The sequence below is a fragment of the Carcharhinus amblyrhynchos genome, chromosome 23 (genome assembly GCF_965287045.1).
Source record: "Carcharhinus amblyrhynchos chromosome 23, sCarAmb.v2.hapA, whole genome shotgun sequence".
Taxonomy (NCBI): domain Eukaryota; kingdom Metazoa; phylum Chordata; class Chondrichthyes; order Carcharhiniformes; family Carcharhinidae; genus Carcharhinus; species Carcharhinus amblyrhynchos.
Window position 1 is genome coordinate 45,975,905 of NC_137346.1, and position 25,821 is coordinate 46,001,725.

At 41.6% G+C, this 25,821-nt stretch overlaps 1 protein-coding gene across 5 annotated transcripts in view; it reads right to left on the bottom strand.

Moving 5' to 3' along the window:
* Positions 1 to 25,821, bottom strand: part of cux1a (cut-like homeobox 1a) — a 507,476-nt gene that overhangs the window by 127,095 nt on the left and 354,560 nt on the right. For all 5 annotated transcript variants that reach the window (XM_080211032.1, XM_080211029.1, XM_080211030.1 and 2 more), the window contains exons 9-13: positions 17,514 to 17,562; positions 16,245 to 16,349; positions 6,151 to 6,339; positions 5,558 to 5,616; positions 950 to 998 (exon numbers count right to left, since the gene is read on the bottom strand). In XM_080211032.1, the coding sequence (XP_080067158.1) occupies positions 950 to 998; positions 5,558 to 5,616; positions 6,151 to 6,339; positions 16,245 to 16,349; positions 17,514 to 17,562 (451 nt within the window). The remainder of the gene's footprint in view (positions 1 to 949; positions 999 to 5,557; positions 5,617 to 6,150; positions 6,340 to 16,244; positions 16,350 to 17,513; positions 17,563 to 25,821) is intronic.

Sequence of the window (25,821 nt, forward strand, 5' to 3'; positions counted from 1 at the left end):
GTTTCTCTTTATTTGCTCCGCATGGACCCTTCCTGGTTTTGAACACCTCAATCAAATCTCCTCTCAATCTTCTCTTCCCCATGGAGAATAATGCAGCTTTTCCAATCCATTTACATAATAGAAGTCTCTCATCCATGAAACTATCCTTGTAAAGTATTTCTATGCCCTCTCTAAAGCCTTCTTAAAGAATTGGGTACAATACTTCAGTTGAGGCTGAAAGAGTTTTGTGGTGGTGCATCATAACTTCCTTGTTTTTGTATTCCAAGCTTCTATTTAAACCTCCGTGATGCCTTTTAAATACTTTTTAAATCCGCCCTGCCATTTCAAACATTTGTGCTCATATACTCCTGTGAAATCTCAGTTGGACACCCCATTTGAATTGTGTCCTTTATTTCATATTACCTCTCATTCTTCCTACCAGAAAGCACCACTTGATGCTTCTTGACATTAAATGTTATCTGCCACAAGTCTGCCCATTTCAACAACCAATGCTCTCTTGATAGCTATCACTATTCTCATCACAGTTCACAATATTTGGATGTTTTGTGAAATGATTGCAATGAACTTTTTAATTTGGCACATGTATTATTTAATGGGAACTGCTCCATGTAGTACTTTATACATCTGCAGTGCCCCAGGTTAATTGTCTTTAACAATAATGGGGAATTGACTGAGGTACACCCATCTATGATGGAGACCTAAAGTCTTCTTAATAAAGCAAACAAAATCCAGGTGGCTTATAAAAACTGCAGAGAGATACATATCCAGAATGCTGATCCTTAACATTTCAAATCAATTACTGACCGAAAAACTTCAGAATTTACCGTAACGCATTATTTTGATAGATACCATCTACATATCACCTCCATTTTATTTTACAACATTCCTTATGAAAAATTGTAACTTATATATCAAGTACAGAAAACTATTAGATTCCAATTGAACCTACCTGTGATCCAGTTCCTTCTGATGCTACAAATTCCATCGACTTCAGGATACTGGAAATAAGGGGAAAATTGGGTTGTATTTATTGTTTAGTATTCAGCTGCAAACATTCCATTACGTTATCCAGAATACTAGGAGCAATATATGCACTTCCAGGTGTTAATACACAAAACAGAAGAAATACGACCTTCAATATCATCACTGTACCATGTTACAATAAAAGCTTTTAATTTCAACATAACTATTCGAGCTGCAAAGTAATGTTATAAAACCAACAAGGTTGCTCCATATGTAATTCCATAAGGGTTTTCAGAGGGCAAATATAAAGGTTAATAAGAATGCAACATTTTAAGCTGTCAAAAGCTTTCAAGCCCCCCTGTGCTGATTGTGAAGCTTTAAATGCTTTAGGGGTTATTCATGTCAGATCATTTACAACTGAACTGTCTCAATCTGCAATGAATTATTTGTTAAAATAAAAAGATACCATTTCTGCATATTCTAATCAGAACATGACTATGGCAAATAAGGAAGGAACCAATCTATATATAGTCATAATTTCACAACCATCATCCAAAACAAATTTACCAAATTTGGGACCAAATTAAGGCTTCAAATGCAATCCCCTTGAAGTGTAAATTTAAACAGAAAACGTTACCTATGATCCTGTGAATCACCTTGGGATGTTTTACTAAATTAAAAGTTACATATAAATGTAAGAAGTTGTTGTGCACTATAAAAATTTACAGTCAACTAAGCACCAACCTAAGATTTGGTCTGGCTAGATGCAAGGTAAAAATAAAAACGGGGACAGATTTTGATTGTGAAAAGTACATATTTTTACTTTGCACCTTGACAACTTTCCGAAAACATTATTTTGACCATCTTGCAATAACGGCAAGCAACACTGCAAAGGGAACATCTGCTCATTTATTCAATTCTCATACAGCCCACACAGTTTGGTTAATAAAGTGTTCCAATGAAACAGAATTGGACTGCAGCTCCAAAAGAGTTTGACAGGACTCGTCATGGCACACCTTCCTCACAGGAAAGACAATGTCTTAACTCATTTAAACATGTCTAACTACTCTCCTTAAGACACTGCTTAAAATCTACTTCCTTGGCTAAATCTTTGATCAGCTATCCTTATAACTCCTTATTATGGTGTCAAATGTTATGTAATATCGCTCTTGTGAAGTGACCTGCAACAGTTTACCAAATTAAAGATAATGTATGATGTTGCTGTTAATGCTAATTAATTCTAAAACTAATATAAATGTGGGTGGCATGATTAGCACTGCTGCCTCACAGCGCCAGGGACCTGGGTTCAATTCCAGTCTTGGGCTACTGTCTGTGTGGAGTTTGCAAATTCTCCCGTTGTCTGCGTGGATCTCCTCCAGGTGTTCCGGTTTCCTCACACAGTCCAAAGATGTGCAGGGTCAGGTTGACTGGCCAGGCTAAATTGTCCTTTAGTGTCAGGGGGATTAGCAGGGTAATTACATGGGGTTAGGGCCTGGCTAGGATTGTTGTCGGTGCAATAGCTATGGGCTGAATGGCCTTCTTTGCACTGTAGGGATTCTATTCTATGATAAACTCGCACTAAATCTTGGATTTAACAGCAACAATGCAAAAGGCAATCATCAAAATTTAATCTGCATAAAATGAAACAGACAACACTGGAAAATACTCAGCAGATTTGTGGACAGAGAGAGAGTTAGCATTTCAGGCCAAAGATCTTTAATCAGAACTGAGAAAGATGAGAAGTGCAATCAGTTCTAAATGAAAAGGTGGCGGGGGGCGGGGGGGGGTAGGAAAAAGAACAAAAAGGAAGATCTGTGATAGGATGCAAGACAGGAGAGCTAAAATGACAAAAGACATGAAGGTGTAGGGTAAAACACTAAAATCACCTCTTTAACTAGAGTACACAGGTAGATTGAAGCTATACAAATAGTCAGAAAGTAAGAATATGATTAAATAGTTAAATTGCTCCACTGAACTTTAAATTTCTTTGAAATATTTAGAGTTTTGCTGATTAGTTCAACTGATTACTCATGACAGGAAAGAAATAGGAACACAATTAGCTCTCAAGACTTCTCTGCCACTGAATAATGTGAAGGCTGATCTGACTGTGGACTGTGGCCTTAGCTTTGCGTTCTTTCAATGGCACACCCAACCTCAGCTGCCCAAAACCATGACTCCCTGCTAAATCTGTCTACTCAGCCTTGAATATATCCAAAACCTAGCCTCCACTGCATCTCGGGGAAGAGAATTTCAAATATCTGCATAAAGAAATTCCTCTTCAACTCTGTCTTAACAGGAAAGTTTTTAAATTGTGCCTCCAGTCTTCTCAGTTCTCGTTTCTTGGGAAGTTTCATGGGATTATGGATGACTTGCTGCTACTCCAATTTAATGGTTTGTACATCCAATGCACATTATGCAGGCTCTGCAACATGCGGGGCAATTGGTGTTTTAAGATTTGAGTAGATGAGTGGTTTGAAGGTTTGTGCGTTTCCTCCAACTATGCTTCTGCAAGTTGCTGACAAAGTCTCGTGATGTGCTTGGTGTCTTCCCAAACGAACCTTCTCCACTTTGGTTAGCCATGCTCAATATCCAGCTTTGCAAGCCCCCCCCCAAATCTCATACGTTTTCAATAAGATCGCTTTTTATTCTTCTAAACTCCAGTGCGAATAGACCCAACCTGCTCAACCTTTCCTCATAAAACAGAGTCTATCCTCCCAGCAATTCACTCAGTGAACCTTCTCTGAACTGTTTCTATTGCAAGTATATCCTCCTTTAAATGAGGAGGCCAAAGCTGTCCAAAGCACTCTAAGTGCGGTCTGATCAATGCCCTACATTATTGTAGTAAGACTTCCCTACTTTCATACTCTATTCCTCTTGCGATAAAGGCTAACATTCCATTTGCCTCTCTAATTATTTGCTGTGCCTGCATACCAACATTTTGTGATTCATGTCTGAGGACACCCAAAATCCTTTTGTACTGCAGCACTCTGCCATTTCTCTCCATTCAAATAATATTCTGATTTCCTATTCTTCACACCAAAGTGGACAAACTCACATTTTGCCCACATTAAATTCAATCTGTCAAACTTCTGCCCACGCATCTGTCTCTCCTCACAACTTGATTTCCCATCTATCTTTGTGTCATCAGCAAATTTGGCTACAATATCATAACGAAAGACCACAATGACAGCTTGATAGGCCAGCACATACCAACTAACTTCTGGAAAGTGAACTGCTCATATAAGAAGAGTAACTTTGCTAAAGGGCAAGTGATGCTATATAATCATAGTGAAAGCAGAGCACCTTGCGAGACCATTCATACTTCAGCAACCAGGTTTAAGAACAAAATGAGTGGTAACATGACAGAGAAAGGTGTTGTGTGCTTGAGATTTTCCATACTCCACCTTAAGACTTCCGTGCATGACAACTGTAAAATGCTGACAAGTGTTAGTTTAAGTAAATTGCTACGTTTGTCAAAGTACTGTTCAAAGCGACAGGATACAACTCGTTTAGTTGAAATCCTCAGTCTAACTAAAATAATCCATTAAATGCCAGATGTCAATTCACTTCACTTGCAATAAATTAATAGGCAAAGTTCTTTGAACTGAAATTAAAATTATTAATTTTTACTTCTGTCTATCACAATTTTAGTGTATACTGGGGATCAGAAGCAATAGCTACTTATGTTCAGATTCATTTTTCAAATAAACGTAAACCTCTCATGTCTCAACTTCTGAGACTCTTCAGTAAGAAAAATAAATGGATTACAGTGAGAAAAAAAATGTTTGTGGAAATAAATACTACTTCAAACAATCTTTAAAATAGCATTATCCATTCTGATGAATGTGTCCATTAGATTTTTTTTCTCTGTCAAGGATAGTGTCTGTCTTAAGGATAGTGAAAACAGATTTAAAAAGTAATTGGTATATATATACATATATAATATAAAACTTTTTGAAACAATTGGGAAAAGAACAGTGGAGTGGAGCTAATCCTGTAGCTCTTTTCAAAGAGCTGGCACAGACATGATGGCCCAAATGGCCTTCTTCAATAATTCTATAGTGATGGCAATATAATTAATCAGATAATAATAGTTTTACAATTTTGGATAGAGACTCAATTGACCCCCTGGAAAATATGCACATCTGATAGAACTATCATCAAAGGCAGAAGAAAGAACCATGAGAACAAATTCCAATTGAAAATATTAACAATAAAATACATTTTCAGGAAATGATCCAGCAGCTTTCTGTTCTGATGAGAATAATCCAAATCAAATCCCACCTTTGACCAACAATCACCTTCAGGGCTCGCTAGAAGGAAAATACTCAATTGTTAGCCAAGCCATCTGTGTTAGATCTCGGGGATCAATGGAGGTGTGATGCCACCTCACACCCCTCAAGTATCCTCCTGGGAGATCTTCAAGCTACAGAACTACAGCAATAACTGTGTATACAGGGAGGTCTGATTCCATAACATTGGGAGAAGAAAATAAGCGAAGTAGTTTCTAGAAATACAAGTGAACGACAACTCAACTTTCATGCTAAATTTATGATGTAGGGAAACAGAACCTACATCTTCAATCAACACTCACCTCAGCTCTTTTTTAATCTCTTCATAGTCAGACTGCCCTTTCAGCTTTTCCTCTAGTTGCTTCAAAACAAACAGAATGATTTATAAAATATAACAAAAACATTTAAAAATGTAATTTAAAAATAGTACAATACAAAATGTAACATTCTGCAGAACTCATCACCAGCTGTGTACAACTTCCGATCAGATCCAAAACCTTATTCAAACGAATTTTCATTTTAATCATACAGTCATCATCCCACCTTGTTGAAGACCATCTATCTTGTAGGTTGGTTGAAATAACAAAGTTTACATAGCTTCCTACCTGGTCTCCAAATTATTTAAATTCCTGCAAGTTATTTGCTCTCCTTAGCAATGAAGCTCTGAATCACCTACTCGCCATACCCCACAGTGATACACAGGAGCCGACCCAATTGCTCAAATGATTCAATGTCTTTTTAATTTAAATAAGAAATGTAACCCCAGAACAGGCAAGTAAGGCAAGAAATTACACATGCTTCAAAAATTACAGGATTTAAAAAAGTCTGAAATCTGCTACCATAAATACATTAATTTAATGAAAGCTATAATTAAAAATTGAGAATGTTCTCTTACTTTGAGCGTGCTGTTCTTTGCACTGAGCTGCTGTTCTAGTTGTGAGACTTGACTTGCTGAGGTCTCACGGAGTTTGGTCAGGTTTGCCTGCAACCTCTGCACATCTTCAACTAATTGCATTATCTCACGGTCTTTTGCTGCCAGTTCAACTTCCAGACTTGATCGTGTTAGCACTTCGATAGCTTGTTCCTATTAAACAGGATCCAGAACACATGTTTTGTAAGTAGTTTTCCAGAAATGCATTTGAATTATAAGATTCCCACAGTGCAGAAGGAGGCCATTCGCCCCATCAAACCTGCACTGTCATTAATCTCACCCAAACTCAATGCCCATAACCCCATATATTTATCCTGCTAATCCCCCCGACACTCAGGAATAATTAGCATAGCATTCAACCTAACCCACACATCTTTGGACAATGAGGAAACAGGGATAACATATTCATACAGAAGATACCCAAGTCCAAAACCGAAGCCGAGTCCTTGGCGCTGTGAGGCAGCAATGCTAACCACTGTGCTGCCCATAATCATACTAAATGTTACATCTTTGGAAAATAATGACAAACCTTAAAGTTTTATTCGTCAGTATTAAACAGGTCAATTACCACCAGAAGAAATACTTTACAGCTTTGTCCATTGCGTAGACATTACACCTTGCAGGGATGACCTTGAGTTTACAAAAGTACTTGCAAACTTCAGATTTTGGATTTTATAACACATTCACTCTTTTTGATAAAGTTCCTCCATTTCTGCTCCTTCTCCCTACACTTCTCTGGCTTTGCACTTGCTTAAAAACTGAAATCATAAAATCCCTACAGTGCAGAAGGAGGCGAGATCATAGAACCCTACAGTGCAGAAAGAGGCCATTTGGCCCATCGAGTCTGCACTGACCACAATCCCACCCAGACTCTACCCCCATATCCCTACATATGTACCCATTAATCCCTCTAAGCTACACATTTCAGGACACTAAAGGGCAATTTTAGCATGGCCAATCAACTAACCTGCACATCTTTGGATTGTGGGAGGAAACTGGAGCACCTGGAGGAAACCCACGCAGAGATGAGGAGAATGTGCAAACTCCACACAGACAGTGACCCAAGCCGGGAATCGAACCCAGGTCCCTGGAGCTGTGAAGCAGCAGTGCTAACCACCATGCTACCTTGTTAGTTGGCCTGTCGAGTCTGCACCGACCACAATCCCACCTGGGCCCTATCCCCATCACCCCACATATTTACCCCGCTAATCCCTCTAACCTATGCATCCTGGAACACTAAGGGGCAATTTCGCATCACCAATGCACCTAATCCGCGCATCTTTGGAAAACTGGAGGAAACCGGAGTACCCAGAGGAAACCCACGCAGAAGATGACACAGTGACTCAAGCCAAGAATTATATCCAGGTCCCTGGAACTGTGAAGCAGTAGTGCTAAGCACCGTGCCACCCTTAGAGATGTTAACTGCCTTTCTCTGTCCACAGATACTGCTACACCTGCTATACATTTCCAGCATTTTCTGTTTTTATTTCATATTTTCAGCAGTATCTACAGCATTTTGCTTTCATTCAAGTGTTTGGCCTGCGATTATCAGGTTAAACTTTTTGCCCTTTTCAACAAACTCTTAACATTTGCAACCTGCCAATCCTTTACCACCACCTGTGTTACAAAGGAGGACTGGGAGATTGTGCCCAGCTCATCTGCAATGACTATCCTTTCTTTCTTTAGCAACAGCATTCCATCTAGACTGGCCAACATCCACTTTAAGCACCACAAGCCTTTCCAGAACCTCTGCTCTACGTTTTTCTCATCTCAACCATCCTTTTTTAGCACAGGTTTGGAGGGCTGAAGGGCCTGTTGCTGTGCTGTACTTTTCTTTGTTCAGTATGCCAGCAACTCCCTGGCTTACTGTAGGTTCAGCACAGCCATTTTCTTTGATAAACAATGATGCAATATTAATCAGCAGCTCAACCAGCTTTTCTGCCTCCATTTATTCCTAACTGGCCACACAATGCTTCAACTGTTAATTTGCCTGCAAGAGCTATGGACTCCTTTTCCTGTTGCCGCCAATCCATTTTCACACCATCTCTTTGTCTCGCACATTTGTTTTATCACGTCTCCTTTGTATGTTTTATGTTTGAGGCAGTGGTTATGGGGAATGTGTGGGGGGTTTGGTGCACATCAGTGTTCAATGCTGCAGTGCTGGTTTCTCTGAAAGATAGTTTTCTCCCAACAAGGCTAACTTCTATAGAGAAGAGAGGAGAGCTATTACTCCAAAATGTGGAATATTGTGGCAAAATCAACTTTGTCTGTCCTGAAGTTTTTAACATATGCTTCAGTATTATTATAATCAGTATAGAAAGACATAGAAGATATAGAAACCCTACAGTGCAGAAAGAGGCTATTCGGCCCATCGAGTCTGCATCGACCACAATCCCACCCAGGCCCTGCCCCCATATCCCTACACATTTATCCACTAATCCCTCTAACCTATGCATCTCAGGACGCTAAGGGCAATTTTAACATGGCCCATCAACCTAACCCGCACATCTTTAGACTGTGGGAGGAAACCGGAGCACCCGGAGGAAACTCATGCAGACACAAGGAAAACGTGCAAACTCCACACAGACAGTGACCCGAGCTGGGAATCGAACCCAGGACCCTGGAGCTGTGAAGCAGCAGTGCTAAGCACTGTACTGCCCGTAGTACATATAGCGTTAACAAAATAGATCACACAAAGTACTCTGGCCAGCAGCAGCTTACAATTCAGAGCAGACAGCTGTTGGGAGAAGAACAAGTTTTTCATAACTAACACGGTATAAAATGTTTACAGATTCATCATGCGAGGGAACCATCATTTACACGTGCAAATATCTTGTGTTATTGTTGGAGGTGGCTCCATTGTCCCAGTTAATCAGCAGTTTCAGAGGACATTCCATGCAATTCAGAAAGCAAGTCACTAAACCTCAGGTCACAATTTAAAGGACAGTTCACCCCAGCTTGGGATAGTGATTTTGACAAACATTTATTTCTGACTTCTTTGAAAGAAGGACAAGGTCATTGATTGGCTGGTGTTCTTTATAATTAACGAGTCTGGTCAATAGGTAGAGATATTGGGTGGGATTTTACAGCGTCGCTCATCTCGAACTATAAAATCCTGCCTGAGGTCAATGGATCTTTTCAAGGTCTGCCTCTCGCCTGCTCCGATTTCTGTGATGAGTGGGACGATAAAATTCTGTCCATCATTTCACAGATCGACAGCAACAGTGCTCAACAAAAAGCAGGATGGAGTCAGCAGCAGAAACTTTGCAGTCTGTGGCTGTACTGTGTTCTATATTTTAAAAGCATGTGCTTAGTCAGGAAGAGTTAATTTAATGTCAGCTACAGTAAGTGTTCTTTGTTTGACACATGCTCGGATAGAAAATAAGTTGCAGCACTGTTGCTATGTGGTGAAAGGTTTACTTCATTAAACTGTGAATTCCTATAACCATCTTATGCAAACAAAAATACTGGGCCTCAAATTGGTATGGATGTTTTAGTCCATCATCTGTCAAGGAGAAATCATATTGCAGCAGATGATATATGCCAATAGCTGGTGTATTCTTTACTGAGATATTGGGAAGGTACACTCCAGATCATAAGACCTGGGTAAAGGAGTGGCTGGTGATTCTGAGCTGGAGTGAATACCTAACACAAAAACAGTGTGAAAGAGACACTGCAGCAGTTTGGCAATGAATCCATGAGAAAAATAATTCTGCACATATTTTTGTTTTATGAATGCTGGTTCAGCGCTATCAGGTATGAGACATTCCAACCTTTTGTTTATGCCAGAAGGACTGTAGGTCCCCTATAAGGATGAAAGGATTGTTTTCAACATCTTGTGGGTTTCATGTGTATTTCTGTGGTGGTCCTGTAGGTTTTGTGAGATTATTTTTGGATTGTAGAAGATAAGGTGAGATCAGCATTATGTATCGAGTGTTTGTATACTGATTCATTCTCAGCCAAAAGTAATGAGTAGCTGATCCATCTCAACCTCATCCTCAGGTTTCTAGCATCACAGGTTCCAGTGTTTAGCCAATTCAATTTGTTCCACATGATATCAAAATGGTTAAATTGCACTAGATGTAGCAAAAGTTACAGGCCCTGACAATATCCCAACAGTATCACAGAAGACTTGTGCTCCAGGGCTAACAATGTCCCCAGCTAAGATCTTCCAGTGCAACTACAACACTGGCATTTACCCAATGAGACTTATTCACAAAAAGCAGGACAAGTACAATCAGACAACTACTGCCCCAAAAGCCCCCAATTTGTTCTATCAATTCCCCTGACCATCTTTTAACTATTTATATGTTCATAAAACATCTTTGGGCTCTCTTTTATGTGAGTCACTAATCTATTCTCATGTATATTTCTTCAGTTCTTCCCAGTACATCCTATATCTTATTCCTCATGAAAACGATGGATGTGACTTTTATCACAGGTCCATTTTAATCTTTGTATTTTTAGCTGTCCATGAATCTGCAATTTTGGATGCCCTGTCTGTCCACCTCATGCGAATACATACACATCAAGCTCACTCCTATCTAAAAGCCTCTCATTGGTAATCTCCTGTTTTACCTGCTAATTTTAAGTATTTGTCCAAATCCCTTTCCAACTCTCCAATGGTAACCCTCCTTCAATTAAGTATTCTTACATTTGAAGGGTGACAGCAGTTAGCACTGCTGCCTCACAGCACCAGGGACCCAGGATCGATTCCAGACTTGGGGTCACTGTCTGTGTGGAGTCTGCACGTTCTCCCTATATCTGTGTGGGATTCCTCTGGGTGCTCCAGTTTCCTCCCACAGTCCAAAAGACATATTGGTTTGTTCTTTGTTCACTGTCCTCAGTGAACAAAGAACAAAGAAAATTACAGCACAGGAACAGGCCCTTTGGCCCTCCAAGCCTGCACTGACCATGCTGCCCAACTGAACTAAAACCCCCTACCCTTCCGAGGACCATATCCCTCTATTCCCATCCTATTCATATACTTGTCAAGACGTCCCTTAAAAGTCACTATCATATCCGTTTCCACTACCTCCCCCGACAATGACTTCCAGGCACCCACCACCCTCTGTGTAAAAAAATCTGCCTCGTACATCTCCTTTAAACCTTGCCCCTTGCACATGAAACCTGTGCCCCCTAGTAACTGACTCTTCCACCCTGGAAAAAAGACAGACTATCCACTCTGTCCATGCCCTTTATAATCTTGTAAACTTCTATCAGGTTTCCCCTCAACCTCTGTCACTCCAGTGAGAACAAACCAAGTTTCTCCAACCTCTCCTCATAGCTAATGCCCTCCATATCAGGCAACATTTGGGTGAATCTTTTCTATACCCTCTCCAAAGCTTCCACATCCTTGTGGTAGTATGGCGACTAGAACTGAACATTATATTCCAAGTGCGGCCCAAAGTTCTATAAAGTGAACCTGAACAGGCACCGGAGTGTGGCAACTAGGGGATTTTCACAGTAACTTCATTTCAGTGTTTATGTAAGTCTAATTGTGACACTAATAAATAACTTCAAAATTTAGAAACTTTTTTCTGGTCCTTTTCCAAAGCTGTATTCAATCTATTTGCTGCTTCCCAAAAGCTGTTCCACCAAAACCTAATACATTAAGTCCCCAGAATGAGATCCAGCACTGTTTCCTTTCTTGTTGGATAAGAAACATACTGGTCAGGAGCACTGTCTTGCATTTCACGAGTTCCTCCCCACCCTCTCCGCTGACACTGTTACAATCCCAGAATAAAACAGGATAATAAAATTCCACTGTAGTTCTTGTACCTTTCTGAAATTTGCCTACACATTTGTTCTTCTATCATCTTCTTACTATTTGATGGCCCATTAGTATACACCCAGCAGCACAACTGCTACTCCCTCAACTGTTCCTTAATTCCAAACAAATAGATTCTGTGCTTGAAACTTCAAGAATATTGTCATTGTTGATTAATGCAATAGTATCTTTGATCATACTGCCATTCCTCTTCTCCTCTCTTATCTTTCCTGAGTGTATTTTAGCCAGAAATATTAAGCGCCCATTCTATAGAGTAGATGGAGAGAAAATGTTTCTGTTGGTGAAGAATTGAGCTCCAGAGTACACTAATTTAAGCTCATTGGCAAAAGAAGCAACGGCAACATGAGGAAAAACTTTTTATGTAGCAAGTGATTCTTGGGAATGAGCAGCATGGGGGGCAGGGTGTGCGTATATGCATGCGTACGTGTCAGACTAAATGCCTCCACTCAGGTTCAGCAGTTGAAGGATTCCAGGACTCGACCTGGACACTGCTACAGGAGTGCCTCAAGGATCTGTTCTGGGACCCTTGTTGTTTGTCATTTTCATAAATGACCTGGATGAGGAAGTGGAGGGATGGGTAAGTAAGTTCGCTGATGACACTAAGGTCGGTGGTGTTGTGGATGGTCTGGAAGGATGGCAAAAGTTGCAGCAGGACATAGATAGGATGCAGGACTGGGCGGAGAAGTGGCAGATGGACTTCAACGCGGATAAATGTGTAGTCGTCCATTTTGGCAGAACCAACGGGATGAACGAGTACACTATCAAGGGCAGAAGTCTGAGTAGTGTTGAAGAGCAGAAGGATCTAGGGGTCCGGGTCCACAGGACTCTTAAATCGGCCTCGCAGGTGGTCAAGAAGGCGTATGGCGTACTGGCCTTCATTAATCGAGGGATTGAGTTTAGGAGTCGGGAGGTAATGCTGCAACTTTATAAGACCCTTGTCAGGCCTCATTTAGAGTATTGTGCGCAGTTCTGGTCGCCTCACTATAGGAAAGATGTAGAAGCTATTGAGAGGGTACAGAGGAGATTTACAAGGATGTTGCCTGGACTGGGAGGCATGCCTTATGAAGTTAGGTTGAGGGAGCTGGGACTCTTTTCCCTGGAGAGACGAAGGTTGAGAGGCGACCTGATAGAAGTTTACAAAATGTTGAGAGGAATAGATAGGGTGGACTCTCAGAGGCTATTTCCCCGGGTTGAAATGGTTGCTACGAGAGGACACAGATTTAAGGTGCAAGGAGGGAAGTTCAGAAGTGATGTTAGGGGTAAGTTTTTCACTCAGAGGGTGGTGAGTGAATGGAATCGGCTGCCGTCAGTGGTGGTGGAGGTGAACTCGCCGGGGTCTTTTAAAAGACTTCTGGATGAGTATATGGGGTTTAATGAGATTGAGGGTTATAGGTAGGTCTGTAGGTTGGTAGGTGTTGATGTGATCGGTGCAACTCGTGGGCCGAAGGGCCTGTTTGTGCTGTAGTGTTCTATGTTCTATGCTACCTTATGCACATTGTAAATAAAGATGGTGGAAAACAGTCCTCGGCAAAATTATGCCAGAATCTCTCTAAGCAGGTTATAGTACCAAAACCGCTCTTATTGGAGTCTGTGATGACATCCTATGTGACTATGACGAAAGTACCTTTGCCTTCCTCATTGGGGAGGGGCTAGGAGTCAGTGACACCTCAAGACAGCCCAGCATCTTGGACAGACACACTTCAAGCATCACCTGAGCCTGGAGGAAGCTGTCTATCATTAAAGCTCCCTCTTTTATTTTGAGGAAAGCAATGCAATGTTAACATTTGTGTCGAAAGGGCTAGAATACAAGAGCAGGAATGTACTTCTGAGGCTGTATAAGATTCTGGTCAGACCCCATTTGGAGTATTGTGAGCAGTTTTAGGCCCAATATCCAAGGAAAGATGTGCCGGCCTTGAAGGCTGTCCAGAGGAGGTTCACAAGAATGATCCCTGGAATGAAGAGCTTGTCGTATGAAGAACAGTTGAGGACTCTGGGTCTGTACTCGTTGGAGTTTAGAAGGATGAGAGGGATCTTATTGAAACTCACAGGATAGTGCGAGGCCTGGATAGAGTGGATGTTTCTACTTGTAGGAAAAACTAGACCCACAGACACAACCTCAGGCTAAAGGGACAATCCTTTAAAACAGAGATGAGGAGGAATTTCTTCAGCCAGAGAATGGTGAATCTGTGGAACTCTGCCACAGAAGGCTGTGGAGGCCGGGTCATTGAGTGTCTTTAAGATAAAGATAGATAGGTTCTTGATTAATAAGGGGATCGGGGTTATGGGGAAAAGGCAGGAGAATGGGGATGAGAAAAATGAGAAAAGATTGAATGGCGGAGCAGACTTGATGGGCTGAATGGCCTAATTCTGCTCCTATTTCTTATGGTCTTACGAGTATTTTGAATTTTGACATTGTTGGTCACACTATTCTCCCAACAGTTCTCCATTCAGTTCAGCTGGGTGGGATTGTACTCAACTGGTTCAATTCTATTAACCTGGATCACATTTCTCTTCTTGCAGTCTGTCTGCTATACCCACTACTCACTCAATCACATGCTGCCCTTGGTGGCATTCAAAAATACAGCATCAGTTTTCATATGTACACTGATGACACCAAGCTCCACCTCACAATCACTTCCTTCAACACTTCCATTGCTTGTTAAATCATGAGACGTCCAACATCCAGCACTGGGTGAGCAGAAAATTCCTCCAGTTAAAGACAAGGAAGACAGAAACCACTGTCACATGTTCTCACTGTATACTCTGTTCCTGAGCTACCAACTGTGAAATGCTCAGCCAGACTGTTTTCAACCTTGGTGTGATATTTGATCCTGAAATGAGTGTCTGACCACATATTTGTGGCATTGCTAAGACTGCTGATTTCTACCTCTGTAACATCTGAATCAGCCCACATCTTTGCTCACTTGCTGCTAAAATTCTCACTGTGGCTGTGTTACCTCTAGGCTTAACTATTCCAATGCACTTCTGGCTGGTCTCCAACATCTTACTCTATAAACTTGAGGTCATCCAAAATTCTGTTGCCGGCGACCTTACTGGTTGAGTCCCATTCATCTACCACCCCTGTACTCCCTGACCCACAACGGTCCCTGGTCAAACAATGTCTCAAATTAAAAATTTGCATCCTTGTTTTCACCATCTTCCCATGGCCTTGCCCCTCTCTATCATCTCCACAAGCCTCTGAGATACCTACACTCATTTATTTTTGGACTCTTGACATCCTCGATTTTAACTGCTTCACATACTTCACTATTTGTGGCCTTGTCCTAAGCTCTGAAATTCACTCCCACTTCTCTGTCTCGCTATCTCTCTCTCTCTCTTTCCTGACTTAAAAAGCTCTTCAAGTCCTATCTTTTCTTATTCAACTTTTGATAATCTGCACTAATATCATCTTGGGTGGCTTGACGTCAAATCCTGCTTTATAATATTCCTGTGAAGTGACTCGGGCATTTCATTACATTAAAGATGCTTTTGTTGTTGCTGATCCTCTCGAATGCTTCATGCAGATGCCCAGACCACTATCAACCTAATTTAAACCCTCACTTATAGAACCAGTTAACCTCCTCACAAGACCATTTGTCCCAGTACAAAACATCAATCTTGAATACGTCTCTGCAGTACCAGAGGCGAGGGAGAGTGTCTTTGTACTGCTCGGGCAAGAAAGGTGCCTCTGTAAAGTAGTTTTCTCAGCAATGCTTTTTGGTTATTTGCTGAATCTGAAAAAAGCTCAAATGATACATTTCTGATTATTTCATTTTAAGATTCATTCATTGTGTAGTGAATAATATTTTTGTAAAGGTTTATTTGGAAGTTTGATAGAATATGGTTTAGAGAAATGTAGTGAATAAAGTCAGACCAAGCAGCTGACAGTTACATGGAGTACCGTCATTAAATGTCCAAAAACTAGCAAAGAAGACATCAGGATCATGCACAGCAGTTCCTTACACAACTCAGTTCTTTCAGCACATTTTTACCAGATTGATATGAACAGAACATAAAGGCACGTTATCCCATGTGGAAGTTTGTGTCATTAGCACTGCCTCATCATTTTCTGTTGCATCTTAATCTAGTTACCACCTTTTCCAAATCAGTTCAAATGCACGACCATCATTGGTTGGTTGATCATCAATGTAGAAAATTGACCTAAAATTAATAGGTAAACAGTCGGAAAGTGGATAAGACAGCTCTGAAGTGAAAAACGTGTTCGTCAGTCAACCCTTCATTTAGTTCACCTTCTTTAATATCTTACCACATCAGGAGCTTTCTGGATTTGAGTGGCCAGCTGCAGGGATTTGTTAGCTGAGGAAAGTTGCTCACGTAAGGTCTCTGCCTCTCTCTGAACCACCTCTGTCCTCTGAGGGAAAGGGAAGAAAAACAAAACATATTCATTCAACAGCTGACAAATTATATAGGCCCATTAATCAATTTCTGCATCAGTGCTTATAACAGATTTTCCTTAACAGTCAACCTAATAAATGTAAAAAGAAAATACTGAAAGTGATGGATATTCATTTTAAACAGTACAAGGAGGAAATAATTGAGTGATTATGACAGTAATTTAACGCCAGGAGCAAGGAATCCCTGCTGATATTAATGTTGCAGCTCAGTGAGTTTTTGAGACAGAACAAAAACAAGTGCAACGAGATTCTTTTATTCAATTTCTTTTTCACAGATGAGTCCAAAAGGGACTTTTTGACACGGGAGGGGGGAGGGGGGCGGCGCATGTGAGGGGTGGAAGATGGGTGATAGGGAAAAAGAGGATGGGATGGGTGGGGGGAGGGGAGGGGCAATGACAAGAATAACAGTAGGAGAAGGGAGAGAGTGGGGAGGTGCAATGGGAGAGGGTGGAGGGATGAAGGGATGAAATGGAGGGATGATGTGAAAGGGTGGAGAGATATGGGGAAGGGCGGAGGAATAAAGGGAATGGGTGGTGGGATGAGGTGCTAGGAATGGTACTGGTGAGGGTACAGAGAAGAGAAGGTGGAGAGAGTTGGTATGAAGGAAGGGAAATGAGATGCAAAGGGGGATGAGGGAGGCAGCGTCAGGGCAGGAGGGGCAGGGAAGTTGATGGATGGGATAGTGAGTTGCGAGGGGAGGTAGGATGGAGTGGGGGTGAGTGAGGTGTGAGGGGAGTGGGGTGGAGGTGGTTGAGATAAGATGGGAGATGGGTTGGAGGTGGGTGAGGTGTGAAGGGAGTTGGGGTGGGATGGGTGAGGTGTGAAGGGAGTTGGGGTGGGATGGGTGAGGTGTGAAGGGAGTTGGGGTGGGATGGGTGAGGTGTGAAGGGAGTTGGGGTGGAGGTGGGTGAAATGCGAGGGGAGGTCGGATGGAGGTGGGTGAAATGCGAGGGGAGGTCGGATGGAGGTGGGTGAAATGCGAGGGGAGGTCGGATGGAGGTGGGTGAAATGTGAGGGGAGGTGGGGTGAAGATGGGTGAGGTGAGAGGGGGCCGATCGGGGGCCAGGTAATAGTCAGCTGTAACAATCAAATCGTTAGCCAAAACACTAAAAATCTGTTACCTGATTGGCTCTTTCCAGATCTGTCATGATCATTTCAATTTCATCCGCTCTGCAATAGATTGAAGAACGTATTAACAAATTGAACACACTCCTGATATTTGCGTGCAATTAAAATACATGTCCAAGTAGACGTGGAAGTATCTGACAGTCAAAGAGAATTTTCATTCAGATATTTCAGTATCTCCGTCCATTTGATTCAGTTGTTCTTACATGTCTAAATTACAGCTGTAGCAACATCGAGTTTCAGATACTCTCCAATACTTAACCTATGTTTACTAAATTACCTTTTTTCATACGTTCTTAAAAGAAAGGTTTTGAGGCCAGCAATAGTGCAGTGCCAGCAACAGCTCAAACAAAATATATACTGAGAGCTGGAAATTAACTTTAGGGAGCAAAGAACTAACCCTGGCAGCATATAAGGTAGTTAACAAAAAAGTGCCTTACACAGGAGACCTCAATGCAGGAAAAATATTGCTTACATATAAGTTTGTTTGGTTGTGACTGTTTAATTCTACCTGCAGCCAACCAAGAATCATGTTCAGCTCTGTGTACTTTAACTTGAGCCTTGGTCAAACGGAAATGAAAATAGAGGCCAACAACTTTATCTAACTGGCCAGATGACTTAATATTTGGAGGTTTCCATAGAACCACACAGTGCAGAAAGAGGCCCTTCGCCCATCGAGTCTGCACTGACCACAATCCCACCCTGACCATACCCCCATATCCCCACATATTTTACCCGCTAATCCCTCTAACCTAAGCATCCCAGGATACTAAGGGGCAATTTTAGCACGACCAATCAACCTAACCCGCACATATTTGGACTGTGGAAGGAAACCCACGCAGACACAAAGAGAATGTGCAAACTCCACACAGACAGTGACCCAAGCCGGGAATTGAACCCAGGTCCCTGGAGCTGTGAAGCAGCAGTGCTAACCACTGTGCTATGCTACCATGCCACCCATGACTCATCTCCACTCAAACAGTTGGACAACTAATTTCAGCACTTCGATTCAATGCCAAGTTTGGAGATGCTAGACCACAACATTAGTTTAATAGTCGGTCATAAAAACATAATTCCATTTCTTAAAAAGTTGCAATAGCAATTAAGTAGTGTACACATTGTGACAGTTCACAGCAAACAAAAGACTTTAAATATCAAACTCTCTCTTTTGTATGGCACCAGTCAAATCATACTTCATGTAGATTATTTAATAGCAAAAAATTTAAATATCAGGACTTGGATTATCATTGATGTTTATTACCTATAGTAATTCTGAATTCTAAACAGATCAGTTAAATGATTAATAGATATAGAATCTTTACATCAAACACAAAGCAGGTGTAGGCCGTTCTGTCCTTCAGAAATACTCTGCCATTCAATGTGGTCATAGCTGATCCTCTATTTCAGTGCTGTACTCCAGCACACTCCCCATACCCCTTGACATCTTTAGAGTTGAGAAATCTATTTCTTTCTTAAATATATTCAGGGAGCTGACCTCCACAGGTTCAGCACTCTCTGAGTGAAGAAACGTCTCCACATCTCAGTCCTAAATGGCCTACCTGGATCATGGAACTGTTATTCCTTGTTCAAGACTTCTCTAGCCAGAGAAAAATGACATTTTCATACACTGAGTGCCAACAATTAACATATCCAAATCATATGGCCAATCAACAAAATATAATTGTCCAGTCCCTCCCACATATCATGAGGCACCAATATTGGTGCAAATTAATACAATCGCACAAAGATAATTTGCTTTATTTTTATTACAAATTAAATTGTATTTTGTTAAATCCCAAAACTGGTCACTGCCATAAATGAAGGTTTTTTTCTAAACTTAGTATACTGCTTTACATCTAGCATTGGAAATCCACTGGCTTGCTGCTGTTAAAAGCTCCTAAAATTTATTACAAGTTAGTCATTTGTAAGAATTATTTCATGGGACATGGGCATCACTGACTGGGCCGAACCCTAATTGCCTTTGAGAAGGTGGTGGTGAGCTGCCACCTTGAACTTCTGCACATCCACCGTGCTGACTCCCATGCCACCATATAATTAATATTTCTTAATGTCCTGCACTTGCTACTTTCTTATTTCAAGGCTGTCACTATAATCAGATGTTTTTTCCCCCATTTAATAACTCTGAAAAGTGTTCTCCTAAATTAGACAGCAATCCAATGTGTCTACTTGAGGGATGAAATAAAGCAAACAGCACTGCGTATACATTGGTTTCTTGAATGAAAACTGCAGCATGCACCCTGGAATGTATAGGCTTTGGATGATTTATGAAGCATACATTCACCACTCCACCGCCACAAAAACACAATGATGTGCCTCCTAACGAAATTATGGGTCAGCCTGGTGAACAGAAATAAGCCTCCCTGTTACCGTTCAGAGGGTAAGAAGTCTTACAGCACCAGGTTAAAGTCCAACAGGTTTATTTGGTAGCAAACACCACGAGCTTACCCGAAGATCAACAGGATATTCGAGGCATGGCACACTGGGGAGACAATGTACCATATACCATGCTACAACAATGGATGAATGAACACTGCTCGACAATCACCAGGCAAGACTGTTCTCTTCATGTTGGGGAACACTTCAGCGGTCTGATCTTCGGGTAAGCGTTCTCCAAGGTGGCCTCCATGACACACGATGGTGCAGAATCGCTGAGCAGAGACTGATAGCCAAGTTCCACACACGAGGACGGCTTCAACCAGGGGTTCGAGTGCATGTCACACTATCTGTAACCCCCCCACAACTTGCCTGGACTTGCAAAATCTCACTAACTGTCCTGTCTGGAGACAATACACATCTCTTTAATCTGTGCTTAATGCTCTCTCCACTCATGTTGTCTGTACCTTTAAGACTTGATTAGCTGTAAAGACTTGCATTCCAATCATTATTCTGTAAATTGAGTTTGTCTTTATATGCCCTGTTTGTGAAAAGAACTGCCATTCACCTGAGAAAGGAGCAGTGCTCCGAAAGCTAATGGCATCTGCTACCAAATAAACCTGTTGGACTTTAACCTGGTGTTGAGAGACTTTTCACTGTGTTTACCCCCAGTCCAACACCGGCATCTCAACATCACCACTAAGAGGGACAGGAATGATTAAGCTTGGTACCAGACAACCAAGCCAGTTTGTAATTCAACACAAAGCCACCATGTGTAAAATGCGTAATCTCATCCTACCAGCACTGCAGGAGCATACAGCAGAGGATTATTTTAAAACAATAAAAAATGAAAAATGTCAGACATTTTCTATGTACTTTTACAAATGGCATTTAAATTCATCAAGACATTTTGCCATCACCCCAATCCAAAAAGTGAAACAACCCCAAAGAGATGGCAGATTTTTAAGTTTTAAAGAAACAAAAAAATGGACTTTTGATGATCACAAAAATAATCCATTTAGATCCAGAAATATTCCTCATAGTTAAAGAAAACTTTGCTATTACATTTGCTTGTAATGGAGAACTGAAGCTGCCTTAGCTAGAGCAAGGAAGTTTCAACAATGTCAGTCAATATTCAACCTCAATGATTTTACTTTAACAGATAAGATATACAGCCATCTACCTGATTCTCAATTTTTATTTCCTTTAATTCACTGAGAACTGTTCCTTCCTCAACAACCAACTCAGAGTCATAGAGGTTTACAGCATGGAAACAGGCCCTTCGGCCCAACTTGTCCACATGCCCCTTTCTTTTTAAAACCCTTAAACTAATCCCAATTGCCTGCATTTGGTCCATATCCCTCCGTACCCATCATACCCAAGTAACTATCTAAATGCTTTTTAAAAGATAAAATTGTACCCGCCTCTACCACGACCTCTGGCAGCTTGTTCCAGATACTCACCACCCGCTGTGTGAAAAAATTGCCCCCCTGGATTCTAGTATCTCTCCCATCTCACCTTAAACCTCTGCCCTCTAGTTTTAAACTTCCCCTACCTTTAGGAAAAGATATTGACCATCTACCTTGTCTGTGCCCCTCATTATTTTGTAAGCTTCTACAAGGTCACCCCTCAGCCTCCTACGTTCCAGAGAGGAAAGTCCCAGTCCATTCAGCCTCTCCTTATATCTCAATCCATCAAGTCCTGGTAGCATTCTAGTAAATCTTTTCGGCACACTTTCTAGTTTAATAATATCCTTTCTATAAAAGAATTGCACACAGTATTCCAAGTGTGGCCTTACCAATGTCTTGTACAACTTCAACAAGATGTCCCAATGTTCTGACCGATGAAACCAAGCATGCTGAATTGCCTTCTTCAACACTCTGTCCAACTGTGACTGCACTTTCAAGGAGCTATGAACATGTACCCATCAATCTCTTTGTTCTGTAACTCCCCAGTACCTTACCATTAACTGAGTAAATCCTGCCCTGGTTCAATCTACCAAAATGCATCACCTCGCATTTGTCTAAATTAAACTCCATCTGCCATTTGTCAGCCCACTGGCCCAAATGATCAAGATCCATTGCAATCGGAGATAACTTTCTTCACTGTCCACCATGTCACCAATCTCAGTGTCATCTACAAACTTACTAACCATGCCTCCTATATTCTCATCCAAATCATTAATATAAATGACAAATAACAGTGGACCTAGCACTGATCCCTGAGGCACACCGCTGGTCACAGGCCTCCAGTTTGAAAAACAACTCCCAACAACCACTCTCTGGCTTCTGTCAAGAAGCCAATTTTGTATCCATTTAGATACCTCACCCTGGATCCCGTGAGATTTAACTTTATGCAACAACCTACCATGTGGTACTTTATCAAAGGCCTTGCTAAAGTCCATGTAGACAACATCAACTGCACTCCTTCATCTATCTTCTTGGTTATTCCGTCAAAAAACAATTTGTGAGACATGATTTTCCACTCACAAAGCCATGCTGACTGTCCCTAATCAGTCCTTGCATCTCTAAATGCCTGCAGATCCTGTCTCTCAAAATATCTTCCAACAATTTACCCACCACAGATGTGAGGCTCGCTGGCCTGTAGTTCACAGCTTTTCCCTGCAGCCCTTTTTAAACAAAGGCACAACATTTGCCACTCTCCAATCTTCAGACAGCTCACCCGTAACTATCGATGATTCAAATATCTCGGCTAGGGGACCTGCAATTTCCTCCCTAGCTTCCCACAACGTCCTGGGATATACTTCATCAGGTCCCGGGGATTTATCTACCTTGATGTGCTTTAAGACTTCTAGCACCAACTTCTCTGTAATACGTACACCCCTCAAGACAACACTATTTATTTCCCAAATTCCCTAACATCCATGCTTTTCTCAACAGTGAATACTGAGGAGAAATATTCATTTAGGATCTCACCCGTCTCTTGTGGATCTGCACATAGATGACCTTACTGATCCTTAAGAGGCCCTACTCTCTCCCTCGTTACTCTTTTGCCCTTTAAGTATTTGTAGAAGCTCTTTGGATTTTCCTTTGCCTTATCTGCCAAAACAATTTTGTGTCCCCTTTTTCCCCTACTGATTTCTCTCTTAACTCTACTCCTACACCCCCTATACTCTTCAAGAGATTCGTTTGATCCCAGCTGCCTATGCATGTCTTGTGCCTCTTTCTTCTTCTTGACAAAGGCCTCAATATCACGAGTCATCCAGGGTTCCTGACTTCTGCTAGCCTTGCCCTTCACTCTAAGAGGAATGTGTTTACCCTGAACCCTGGTTAACACACTTTTAACTTTTCACTACCATGAAACATGTACAATCTTTCAGCACACTTGCAGTGAGACACACAGACCTGGCAAATTATTTATCAACTAGAAACCACTTCTATTAAAGGGATAAAAAATGTCTTCAATATGAACTGCCATTAGAATCTATGGACTACAAATAAATCTGCTTCTAATTCCCAATAGCAGAAAAACTATTCCTATTTAAAAAAAAATGAAGGTTTATTAGATTTAATTTACGAAAGTGACATAATAAAAACATGCAGCATTTAAATGTTTTTCAAAAACAAAATCAAAATATAAAACAAACATTTTAAGGAAAGTCCCTTCATGGTAAATATAAATACTGATGTCTATCATCATCACTGAATCAGTATCTAGGAATCCCAGATAATAACAACACCATGGTGGAAGAGCCATCAACACACAATAATAAGTTCACAGTGAAGGCTAACTATCAAAACAAATAGAGCGCAGCATCACCCACGTCCCAAAAACAAATAAATTAAATGTGATGTTCCTCCTCAAAATACTGAAGAATAAGTAGTAATTTTTTTCAAACTAGCAAATAAACTAAAATTTCACTTAAACACAGACACTAACACCAGGACTTGCATGGTCATTGAGATGTTTCAAACGTTCAAGTTCACATATAGCCTCAAACCCAAACTTGTGTTTGCATTTGATTTGATCACTTTGTACATTTTGAAAATCTGAACATGAGATAACACTTGGTTCAATTAAACCACCTTGGAGGAATGGTTTAATATTTTGAGTTCAACGATGGTTTTACCTCAGTCAGGAGTCAATAATTAGATGCCTTATAACATGCACAATATTACAGTAGTGTCCAATCAAGGAGGAGAGGTGGGGAGGGGTCAGGAGAGACTAAATCCTATTGCCCTGGAAATAAGAACATAAGAACATAAGAAATAGGAGCAGGAGTAGGCCATCTAGCCCTTCGAGCCTGCCCCGCCATTCAATAAGATCATGGCTGATCTGTTGTGGCTCAGTTCCACTTTCCCGCCCTCTCCCCATAACCCTTAATCCCCTCTCTTATCAAGAACCCATCAACCCGCGTCTTAAAAATATTTAGCGAGGCAGCCTCCACCACTTCAACGGGCAGAGAATTCCAGAGATTCACCACCCTTTGAGTGAAGAAGTTCCTCCTCAACTCCGTTCTAAACCGCCTCCCCTTTATCTTGAGGCTGTGCCCCCTAGTCCTACTGTCTTTTTTGAGCGGGAAGAGTCTCTCCACCTCTATCCTATCCATCCCATTCATCATCTTATACGTCTCAATGAGATCTCCCCTCATTCTTCTAAACTCTAACGAGTACAAGCCTAGTTTATTCAGCCTCTCCTCATAGCTCAATCCCCTCAACTCCGGTATCAGCCTAGTAAACCTCCTCTGCACTCCCTCCAGGGCCAAAATATCCTTGCGCAGGTGCGGCACCCATATGGCCAATGTGGATAACGATGAACGATTAATCCACGCTCTCCAAACTCTTGCCGCTACTTGCTGCTTTACATGATTGTAGCGCTATTGGTTTGATACACCGAGTGGCTAAGAATGCACCGCTTAAAACGCAAACACACTGTGGCTGGAACAGCATCTGAGAGTCCTTTGTGTGCTGCATCTGAAAGTCAGAGGAATGACACAACGTGGGAGATAGACAGTCAACTGGCAGAGGAGATGCAAAGGAGATGTCCTGTAAATATTGGGGACCTGCAGGGCCTTCAGAGAAGCACTCAGGCACTGGAAGCAGACAGCTGTGAGGGCCAATATAGGCAGTCGAAACATAAGGATCTAGATGCACTGCCTCGAACCACAAAGAGTTCATTTGGCAATGCCACATCACATTAAACAGCACAATTAGCCTCTCACATTTCTCAAGAATCCCCTCTGTCATTCATTTATGGGATATGGGCATTGCTGGTTAGGCCAGCATTTGTTGCTCATCCCTAACTGCCCTTGAGGAGGTGGTGGGCCAACAGCCCATGTGGTGTAGGTATGTCCATAGTGCTGTCAGACAGAGAAGTTCCAGAATTTTGATCCAGTGACAGTGAAGAAACAAGTAATATCTTTTCAAATCAGGAAGGTGTGGGACTTGCAGCTGGTGTTGCCATACACCTGCTGCCCTCGCCCTTCAGATGGTGGCGGTTGCAGGTTAGGAAGGTGCTGTTAGAGTAGCACCAATGAGCTATTCCAGTGCATCTTGCATACAGCACACACTTCTGTCAACTTGTGTGGGCGGAGGAGAAAATGAATTTTCAACTTGGTGGATGGGGATCTGGTCATGTGGACTACTTTGTTCTGGATGGTGTCAAACATATGAACATAAGGGGTGGCATGGTGGCATAGTGGTTAGCACTGCTGCCTGATAGCACCAGACACCCGGGTTCGATTCCCAGCTTGGGACACTGCGTGGAGTTCACATGTTCTCCCTATGTCTGCATGGGTTTCCTCTGGGTGCTCTGTTTTCTTTTCACAGTCCAAACATGGGTGGGTTAGGTTGATTGGCCATGTTAAATTGTCCCTTAGTGTGAAGAGGTACTAGCTACGGTAAATGCATGGGATTATGGGGCTTCCACTGCCTTTTGAGGAAGAGAGAG